Source organism: Dasypus novemcinctus, chromosome 3, assembly GCF_030445035.2.
Source record: "Dasypus novemcinctus isolate mDasNov1 chromosome 3, mDasNov1.1.hap2, whole genome shotgun sequence".
Lineage (NCBI taxonomy): Eukaryota > Metazoa > Chordata > Mammalia > Cingulata > Dasypodidae > Dasypus > Dasypus novemcinctus.
In genome coordinates, this window is record NC_080675.1 from 174,958,199 (window position 1) to 174,968,892 (window position 10,694).

At 56.5% G+C, this 10,694-nt stretch overlaps 1 protein-coding gene and 1 long non-coding RNA gene across 2 annotated transcripts in view; one reads left to right on the top strand and one right to left on the bottom strand.

The window, feature by feature from the left end:
- Positions 1 to 921: 921 nt before the first annotated feature.
- Positions 922 to 6,998, bottom strand: LOC111758796 (uncharacterized). Its single transcript, XR_009185240.1, has 2 exons — positions 5,415 to 6,998; positions 922 to 4,175 (listed from the first exon to the last, which is right to left on the bottom strand). It is a non-coding gene; the product is annotated as an uncharacterized lncRNA (long non-coding RNA).
- Positions 6,999 to 8,097: 1,099 nt separating this feature from the next.
- The window catches only part of MEX3B (mex-3 RNA binding family member B), a 4,240-nt gene continuing 1,643 nt past the window's right edge, over positions 8,098 to 10,694 (top strand). Inside the window, exons 1-2 of the mRNA XM_004472093.4 lie at positions 8,098 to 8,652; positions 9,528 to 10,694. The exon at positions 9,528 to 10,694 is cut by the window's right edge and continues 1,643 nt beyond it. Of these exons, the coding sequence (XP_004472150.1) occupies positions 8,400 to 8,652; positions 9,528 to 10,694 (1,420 nt within the window). The 5' untranslated portion in view covers positions 8,098 to 8,399. The remainder of the gene's footprint in view (positions 8,653 to 9,527) is intronic.

Consider the following 10,694-nt stretch of genomic DNA (forward strand, 5'->3'; position numbering starts at 1 on the left):
GCTTAAATAATTTCCTTCTCCATTTAAGGAAGTGCTTCCCAAACATCAGTCATATAACACTTCCATTATTTTCCACAGCAGAGGACCAACCGGAACATTATTCATCAAATATTTTGGTTCAAACTGACTTCCGTTTTAAACGTAAATACCAACATTAGCACCTTCTTAGCATTAGTACTGGTGAATTCCCAGGTTTTTGATGCACTGATAATATTTTATACTACACAATAACTAGTAATTAGAATAAAACAGGATCATCTGGTACACCTTGGGTACATTTGGGTTATGCTAGCCACACTTGGGGAAGCCCTGCTATCTATCACATCCCTTGGCACAGTTTTTTAGTTTATTCATATAAATCTCAACCTGATTTCCATGTTTAGGGTTATGTTCAGAAACCCATTATCCTGAAACTCCAAAATTATAGAAACAGTCACCTACACTTTTGTTCAGTTCTTTTGGGATTTCATTTTTCAAACTTAACTCCTTAACCCACCTGTTAGAAAAAATTCAACCTGACACAGTTTCTAAAAAGCCAATTGTTTCTGCATCATGTTTGGAATATCTTTTCCCTTACTCATTGGAATGTCATACGGTAAATACTTTTCTTCTTGGGTTTATTTCTAAATTAACTCCGTTTTATTGCTCTAGCTCTCTTCTGATTCAGCACACACTCTAACAACTTTTGTAGCTGTGTAGTGCAGCTGGATACAACAGAGCGCAAGGGCCCTTCCTTTATCTTCTATTTCGGAGAGCCATGTCAGTTATGTGAGCGTAACCAAGTGAATTTTCTTTTTCTTTCTTGAAATATGGAATTTACATCATGGCCTACATATATACATGTATATACACACACACACATATATATATACACACACACATATATACACATATATATATATTTGTTTAGTTCACTAGTGATTGTCTTACACCAAAGTATTCTTTATTAATATTATTTCTTTGGTTGTCAATGCCAGTGAATCTTCTCTATATGGCTGTATACACTTTCACAATGATAACTGTAGTTAAAATTGTAGAAGGCTTGTTTTATTAATATTATAAAAAGGTGATCCCATTACTAGTTAAAATTGCAATAGCATTGTTGAAAATTAAAATATTATCTTAAATGAAATGCCTGGAATGAAATCATGTTATCAGGGAAAACTGGGTCATGGTTTAGAGTTATTTGAGAGACTATCATCGCTGTACTTCATTAATTAGCATCTTGACTATGCTTAATATAGGCGCAGAACTTCTTTAGCTCATAAAAGTATCTCTTGCTTTGTTTAGTTATGAGAGCAGAGGTGTGATCACATGAAGTATTGAGAAAGAATTTAAAATACTTTTCCCCCTCTATATTCTATCATTTTATAAGAGGACTGACAAGAAAACCCTCATTCTGCTCAGCTCTATTTCCAGCTCACTGGCAAGAGGGACGAGCCCACATTTCTTGACTGCCTAAGGACTAAAATTCCTATTTTACAGATAAGGAAACCAAAGCTCAGACACTACGTGGCTAGTTGAATATCAACAGCCCAACCGAGGAACACTCCCTCGTTCATCTGTCTACCCAGGCAGTGTGTGGTCCCGTGGGGCTCCTGACAGAGGGGTCTTCTGCCCAGCGCGGCATCTCCTGGGAGGTGGCCCGCCCACCTTCAGGCAGCTCGACACTTCAAGGTTCTTTCATGCCAGCACCTGCTTCCCAGCAACACCTGTCCTTGTGCCCGACTCAGCCCACAAAGCCAACCTCTCATTCAACAGTCCTCTACAGATTTGAGGCAACTGTCAATCCCCTCTGTCCCTTCATTGTCCCTCCCCGGTTTTGGTGAGTTTAAACCTGTTTACTGAGCACTCATGTTTGCTAGGCGCTCTGTCCTTTATTTCACTTGTTCATATTTCACATCTCATTGTCATCTTCAACTCTGAGGAGTAAAGGTTAGTCCCAAGGTTTCCCCCTGTCTAAACAGTTCTAGCTCCTTCTATTTCACTTCCATCAGGATTTTGAGTCTTTTTACAATCTTGTCTTTTTTTGGGACGCACTTCTATTTGAGAAGGTCGGCTGGAGTCTGGATTCTGGGGTCCCTGGATTCCGATGTGACTTTGGGAAAGTTAGTTTATATAAAAGAAATGAGGGATGTGCTTTGGGAATGAAATGAGAAAGCATCCAAGTGTTTAGCATCGGGCCTGACTTGTATCATATGCCAGTGGATACTGTATATTCTATTTCGTTTTATTTTCCTGGTAGGGAAGTACCTCTAAGGGAATATAGCACTTCTGCCCCTGTCTTGCCTCTCATCCCCCAAGCAGGGTCATGGAGCTCCTTGAGACATTCCTTTCTTCAAGAGACATCCTGGGGGGGGGCAGATGTAGCTCACGCGGCTGAGCGCCTGCTTCTCATGTATGATGCCCTGGGTTTGAGCCCCAGTACCTCCTCAAAACAAAACAAACAAACAAACTCTCACTGGGGAGTGGAAGTAGCTCAGTGGTTGAGCACCTGCTTCCCATGTATGAGGTCCTGGGTTCAATCGCCGGTATAGCCTTAAAAAAAAAAGGCCTCTGTTTAGTTCAGAGAATGGAGACTGGGAAGAGAAGGTGACACACTGCTTTTCTTTAGACATCCCGCATGCCCACTGCTCTCCAGACTCTGTGCTCCCTAGAAGTGCAGGGTTCCTCTTAGGTTTGATGCCTGCAGTTCTATGGGACTACCCCAGGGCTAAGCCAGGAAACAGGGCAGGTGCTCACTCTGGCCAATTCCAGATCCCCTTAAATCATCAGCAGCCGAGCACGTCCCCTGGGGGGCCAGGATGCTGGGTTCCCATCCCAGCCCGCCATCACTGCGCAGTTCCCACTGCGTCAGCCATCTCCTCCTCCTGACCTGAGGACTCCAGCCTCTTGGGACTGGAACCTTCTAGGGGCTCGGGGTGTCTCAGGGGACCTCCAGCGCCTTCTGGGCATGGCGGTGGGGAGGAGAGAGAGGCCGGGGGAAAGCTAGAAGCCCCTTGCGTGTCTGTCTTCCAGGCAGGGGTTCAACCTAAGGCTTTGTTTGTGGGAAGAAAGGATTCACTTTAAAAAATGCTCAGTGTCAAAATTCGAGCATTCTTTAAATGGCTCAATTTAAAAGGGTCCAACAATCTATTTTATCTCAGCTCAGAAGGAAAAAATTATCAAGTTTGGTGAGCTCCCAGGCTCCTTGAATTCCCGTCTGAGAGATTTTTTAAACTTACTTTTTCTTTGATTCCTTTCTGATACTGCAGAAAGATTATTACTGATTATTAACTAAATGATGTTTGAATTTTAGAAGTTATCCTACTTTTAAAAGCACTGTTAATAAAACATACGCAACTTTCTCCCTCTCTACTCTCATATTTAATAAAAAAATATGCTGCCATGAGCAATAGCTTCTATTTGGAGCAGGGATGGGGTGGGAAGTGCTTTTTATTTTATCAAGGCTTTTACCACTATTTACTTTTCAAACTAAACTGTGTTACTTTTAAATATTAATTGCATAAAGATATTTAGAAGTTAAAACACACAAGAAAGCAAAAGGAAAATAAAATTGTGACCCCCACTACCTAAAACATAGCTGCTGTTAAAATTTTGATGCTTTTCCTTCTAGCCTATTCACTCACTTTTTCCAATGCTTATTGAAAGTTAAGTAATAAACACACACAATGGTTTGTCTTTTTTTTTGTTCACTCAGCATAAGGAGAGCATTTCCTATATTAAGATATTCTGAAAATATATGTATGCGTTACATGTGTTATAAATGTGTAATACACATATGTTAACAATAAAGAGACAACAGGACACCAAAAAACAAAGTGTGTTCGCATAGCCTCACGTGTGTGATCTGCAGTCCTGTATGAAAAGCAGGGCTGGGAATATTTCTACTTTCCGGCTTGAGGATCTAAGCTCAGGGATGGGAAGTAACTTTAGGTGAGTGAAGATCACAGGGTACCCCTTGCTAGCTGTGTGGCCTCGGGCATGCTCAGGCACAAACATTCATCTAAGATTTGTTGGGTGTGAACTTTAAGGTTCTCCTTAAGGAAAAGAACAAAACTCTTTGTCTTGCCATGTGATCTAGAAACACATCACTAGGAGCCCTGATGCTTAAGCTTCATCTTCTTCAAGGTAAAGCTGCTTCTGCTTGGGCCAGTAACTCAATTTCTTTTCATCTGTAAAATGGGGATAATAAAAACACTTGTGTCAAAGCAGTTACGAAGAACAAGCAAGAGACTGTTTTGGAAAGTACTTGGCAAACTGCCCAAACACACACACGTATGTGCCCGTACATATCACCTGAGATCATTATTATTACTTTAATCAGGTAGTTGTGGCTGGAGTCATTTGAACCACTTTCCAGATATGGTATTATTCATTGACATGCTTAAGAAAATAGGACACCTTCAAGGCTTGTCAGTCTGGCCCACTCCTTCATATAATAAACATTTATTGTGTTCCTACTAGATGACACGCACCGCACTAGACGCTCGCAATTAACCTCTTGTACATCATTCACTGGATCCAGAATTCCAATTTATCCTCCTCTGGGAAGACTTCCCAGTGTCTGGCTGCATGGCTGTGTTTGGACTTGGACTTGACCAGGGTTAAAGGCACCGGACCCTGCCCTGTTCATTTCTCCACCATCAGCACTTTCTGCTGTGCCCGTACAAATGCAGGTGCTCAGCAAGTGTTAAACGAGTTGAACCCAAAGCGTGCTTGCTTTCCCATGAGGATTTTAGTTTCTTTGGGGAGCTATTTAATTGGCAAAAGGAAGCAAGATGTGTGAAAAACAGTTTGAGGTCTTTGGAAACCAAGAGAAGAAAGATTGTCTTCATTTAATCTTGTTTGTTTTTGCGTGACTTTGCCTTTTCTTATTTTATGACAACTGAAATGATCAGACCACACTTTGCAAACTCCTCTCTTGTGCTAACAAAGGGAAAATATGGCCATATAGGGGAAATCCTTAGGGAACAAGTCCTGTATCAGGAAAAGTAGTTAAGCGCTGGGGTCCCAAAGAAGCCTGGGAAATTCTAACCAGAAACTATGGGGTTGGAGTGTATGATCTACTTAAAAAAACAGAACTGTACTTTGCAAGTTTTATGATGCGTTGGCTTGTTAAAGTCGTTAATTGAGAATAAAAATGTCTAGATCATTACTTTTGTAATAGCATTCAAGTATCAAAGAACCCCCTGTGCAGACAGTACTGGATACAAGAGAAGTGGCTGTGGGTAAGCACACTACATTTGCTTGGTACTTTGCAATTCACGATGAGTTACCTTTCACCATCATCATCTGACTCACTAAAACAACCAGATGAGGGAGACAGGCCGCTGGGCACTATCCTTTCTACAGAAGCGGAGCAGGGTCGGGCACTGGACCTGTCAGAATGGAAGTGCCATCCTTGCACTCACCGCCTCCTGGGCGATCGGGAGTGTCCTCCTGGAGCCACTGCTCATCGCTGCATAGGTCCCACTGCGCCCTGGACTACACGGAGCGCCGTGGGCAGCTCAGGATGGCAGGCTTCCATGATTTCCAGGTCGTCCATGATTTCAGCTCATCCTAAGACACGGGATTCCACGGAACGAACACTTGGTCTCTCTTTTGCGTCAGGCACTGGGGAGACAGTTGCAGTTAAAAGGCAGGGGAGGTTGCCTTATCCATGATCTAGCAGGGAAGACACTGAAAGTGGCACTTTGGCCAAGGGCCACAGGTGCCACCCAGAGAATGAACCCGGGACCCCAGGGACCTCTACTCTGAGGCATCTCATTGTCTAGTCTAAACCAATTCCTGCAGGAACTCCACTGGCATCTCACAGCAGGCCTGGAAATATTTGTGGCACAGCTCCCTGGCACAAGCGGCCCCAGGGGGGAAGTGGCCTCTCCCAACGCCCCATTTACCTCTCTGCACAGCCCTCCTCAGTGGTGCAAGCTGAACAACTACTTTACCTTCATCATGTTTGCTATTTAAAGAAACCCCAACTGGTCCAATCTGGAGGCTACTGAATTCCTAGAAACCAAGCCGAGAGGTCAGAAACCAGCCTGACGCATTGGCAAGACGGGAAAACCCAGGGCGGAGGGCTGGTTTTCCCGCCCGCACGGTTACAGGTCTTCTCCGCAGCTACCACCCTTTACTCGGAGCCCTCCATCCCTGCAGGTATTCTGCGGGGCACTCCCTTCTCAATTCCAAATTAGCTGGACTCGAGTCCACACACCGGTCCAAAACTACAGGTATTCCCTACTAGAGTGCTGGGGGGTGGTTCCCACCGGGGGCAGCGCACCGCCACCTCTTCGCCCCTCTCCTCCCCCCGCCCCAAATCGAGCACTCCCTTTCCAGAAAAACAAACCCACACCGGGCTCAGGGAAGCGGACGTCAACTTCCTGAGGAAGTAACCCCACAAGTGGCTTCTAAGCCTCATTTCCCCCGAGGAAATAATCAGCACCTCTTCTCCAAGACAGCTCCAGGTGAGGCCGGCTGGCAGCGCGCTCAGAAGCGCAGGCGTGGGCAGGGCTACCCGCGGGCCACCCTGCGCGCCCACCACCATTGTCACATTTACTCTTCTGAACCACCCATGGGGCGGCAGCACAGCTATTATGTCCCCCATTTTACGGATGACACACCGGGGCCCAGGGTGCTCGCTTGCGCTTCCCGGGGTCACGCAGGGCGCAGGCGGGGGGCACCTCGGCCTGCGAGCCCAGGGTCGCCCCGAGGCGCCCCGAGGTCTCCCGAGCCCTCCCGGCTGCGGCTCAGCCGCTCGAGTTCCCCGTCCTCGCGACACTCCCCGTCCGGGCGGACCGCTCCGAGAACGGCCTCGGCGGCGCGCAGGGGACCCGCGAGCCCGGCGGCGCCAGGAACAAAGGCGAGCGGCGCGCGCGGGTCGCCAGGGGGCGTCCGCCCAGGGCGGCGGCGCAGGGGACCAGGAGGGAACCCAGGCCAGCGGCGAGCAGCGCCCCCGGCCCGGCCCTCAAAGCCTCCTTTCTTCTGGCGCTGCCCGGGACGGGGGTGCCGCTCGCCCCCGCGCCCGCCCCGCCCGCGCGCCGCCGCCACCCCCACCCCCAGCGGCGCACAAAGGACGGCCCGGGGGCCGCGCGCACCGCCACGGGGCGGGGCCTGCGCGCGCGCCGCCGCGCGCGCCTTAAAGAGCCCCGCCGGCTCCTCGCGCGCAGCGCGCATGCCCGCCCGGGGGGAGGGGCGCGGAGCCCGGAGCGCACCCGGTGCTCGGGCTGGGCCGCGCGGCGCTCGTGCGCGTGTCAGCGGCCGCGGGGCGCGTGCGGGACCCCGGCGCCGTGCTCTGCGCAGGGGGCGGGCAGGCCTGGCGCGGGGACCCGCCTCTGGCCGCCTGGCCTCTGCAGTTCCAGGCCCCGTCGGGCCCGGCGCCGCCCTGGGGGCCCGGCCTGCGGGCGCGCGCGCGCGGGCACCAGCGGGAGCGGGCGTGTGCCTTTGTGTGCCCCGGGCTCCCGCGCAGGTGGGCAGCCCGCGCCCGCAGGCGCTTGGCTGGGGCGCCGCCTTCCGCGTTGGGGGCCGCGCGGGGCCAGCCCGCAGCCCTGGCTCCCGCACCCCTCCGGCTCCGGCTTTCTGGGGGCGCCAACGGGACTTTTTCAGGACCGCGCTCCCGGCGCCGCCCCGGGCTCGGAGTTGGGCGCCTGCTCCTTCCGTCCGCCGGGAGCGGGAGGGGACCTGGGGGCAGGGACTATCCTCGGAGGCTGGGTACCCACCGGCGCCCGAGCGCGCCTGCGGCCCCGCATTAGACAACAAAGAGAGGCGTGAGCGGCGGCGGGGGAGGGGCGCGGGGGCGGGGCGGGCTGCGGCGAGGGGGGTGGCTCGCTCCCCGCCCGCTCCGCCCGCGGCCTCCGCCCGCCCCCCGCCCGGCGCGCGCCAATCGCCTCCCCCTGCGATAGTGTCAGTAGCATTGTAGTGTCAGCTCCCGCCGGTGACGTCGCGCCTCCCTCGTCCCCCTCCGGAGCCGTCTGGCTGCAGAGGCTCAGTCGAGAGGCGGGGAGCCGAGGAGGAAAAGGCGCTGAGTGCGGGCGGGCGGGCGGGCGGGCGTGGAGAGCCGGGGAGGGGCCCCTTAAAGCGACGCCGCTGTCGCCCGCCGCTCGCTGCGCGCTCGGCATTGTGGCCAGGCAGCGGGCGCTCGGGGGGCACGCGCGGCCGCCGCTCGAGCTCTGCCCCCACCCCGCCCGCCAGCCCCGCTGGGGTGGGGACCCAGGCGGGGGCGCCTCGCAGCCTCGGGGCGGCGCGGAGCGACCCGCTCCACCCGGCGCCCCGCGAGGAGCGACGGAGCCCGCGGCGGCCGGCCGGCCTGCCCGCCCCTGACCACCCGCTGCCCGGCCGCCTTGGGGGCCGCGGCTGCTCGGCCGAGCCGGGGCCGGCGGGCGCGCGGCGCGCACGGCCGCGCGATGCCCAGCTCGCTGTTTGCAGACCTGGAGCGCAACGGGAGCGGCGGCGGCGGCGGCGGCGGGGGCGGCGGCGAGACCCTGGATGACCAGAGAGCCCTGCAGCTCGCGCTCGACCAGCTCTCGCTGCTGGGGCTGGACAGTGACGAGGGCGCCTCGCTCTACGACAGCGAGCCGCGCAAGAAGAGCGTGAACATGACCGAGTGCGTGCCGGTGCCCAGTTCCGAGCACGTCGCCGAGATCGTGGGACGGCAAGGTGGGTCCGGCCGGGGCGGCGGGCCGGGAGCGTCGCGGACCCCAGCCCTGCGGATCCCGCGGCTCGGGTCGCCCCACCGCGGGGATGGTGTCCGCGGCGCCGGGGGAGCCTAGGGGAGCGAGGAAGAGCGGCGCGCTGGGCGGGCGCCCCAGACAAAGAAAGTGCGGGCAGGCTGTCGCCCAGAGCCGCGCCGCGGCCACGGCGGGATGCACTTTCTCCTCCAAAACCACCGCCTTCTCCCCCAGCGCCCCCCACCCGGCCCGCCCCGGGAAATAGCATTTAAATCGAAGATGCTGGGGGGGGGAGGGGGGCCTTCGATCGGGCTCTTGGGAGGGGAGGAGGGGGAGGGTTAAGCATCAGATGGGAGGAGGAGGGAGGGAGGATTCTGGATTTCTGCAAAGCGGAATGGAGCCCACGAGGAGGAACAATGGGTCCCGGGACTGCCCCCCCCCCCCCCCCCCCCCCGCCCACCAGACCCCGGCGCTGGGAGATCGCGGTGCCAGCTGCGGCCCCTGAACCCCGACGGCCGGGTTCCCAGCGTGGACGGCACGCCCCGCTGTGTAACAGCGCACTAGCGCATCGCCCCAACTGACTTTTCTGGGGTCCTCGGGTTTGGCTCGGGACGATGCAGTCAGCGGGGGGGGGAAGGCCTGGGCGGCCAGTGGGCTGGCCTCGACCGCCCCGCGCGTGGAACCCGCTTCCCAGCCCCGCGGCACGCCTCGGGGTCCGCGAGGGAGCCGCCCCCTTTCTGCCCATCCCGGGTTGCCCGTGCGGCGGCCCTGGACGCTGGCCGTCCCTGGTCCCCGCTCCTACCCCGGGATGATGGGCGTGTCTGTCTTTCTCTCCCCCTCCCTCCCCCGCACCCCGGCTCCCAGGTTGTAAAATCAAAGCGCTGCGGGCGAAGACCAACACTTACATCAAGACCCCGGTTCGCGGGGAGGAGCCTGTCTTTGTTGTGACGGGCAGGAAGGAGGATGTGGCCATGGCTCGCAGGGAGATCATCTCCGCCGCCGAGCACTTCTCCATGATCCGCGCCTCCCGCAACAAGAATACGGCGCTCAACGGCGCGGTGCCGGGGCCGCCCAACCTGCCCGGGCAGACCACCATCCAGGTGCGGGTGCCCTACCGCGTGGTGGGGCTCGTGGTGGGGCCCAAGGGCGCCACGATCAAGCGCATCCAGCAGCAGACGCACACCTACATCGTGACGCCCAGCCGCGACAAGGAGCCGGTGTTCGAGGTGACGGGCATGCCCGAGAACGTGGACCGCGCCCGCGAGGAGATCGAGGCGCACATCGCGCTGCGCACGGGGGGCATCATCGAGCTCACGGACGAGAACGACTTCCACGCCAACGGCACGGACGTGGGCTTCGACCTGCACCACGGGGCCGGCGGGTCCGGCCCCGGCAGCCTCTGGAGCAAGCCCACCCCCAGCATCACGCCCACCCCGGGCCGCAAGCCCTTCTCCAGCTACCGCAACGACAGCTCCAGCTCGCTTGGCAGCGCCTCCACGGACTCTTACTTCGGCGGGGGGACCAGCGGCAGCGCGGCCGCCACCCCGCGCCTGGCGGACTACAGCCCCCCCAGCCCTGCGCTCAGCTTCGCCCACAACGGAAACAACAACAACGGCAATGGGTACACCTACGCGGCCGGGGAGGTGGCCGTGCCGTCCCCCGACGGCTGTCCGGAGCTGCAGCCCACCTTCGACCCGGCGCCCGCGCCCCCGCCGGGAGCGCCGCTCCTCTGGGCCCAGTTCGAGCGCTCCCCGGGAGGCGGTCCTGCAGCTCCCGCGTCCTCCTGCTCCTCGTCGGCCTCGTCGTCCGCTTCGTCCTCCTCCGTGGTCTTTCCCGGGGGCGGCGCCGGCGCGCCCTCCAATGCCAACCTGGGGCTGCTGGGGCACCGCCGGCTGCACCCGGGCGCCAGCTGCCCGCGCCTGTCCCCGCCCTTGCACATGGCCCCGGGGGCGAGTGAGCACCACCTGGCCCGCCGGGTGCGCAGCGACCCGGGCGGAGGGGGCCTGGCCTATGCCGCCTACGCCAACGGGC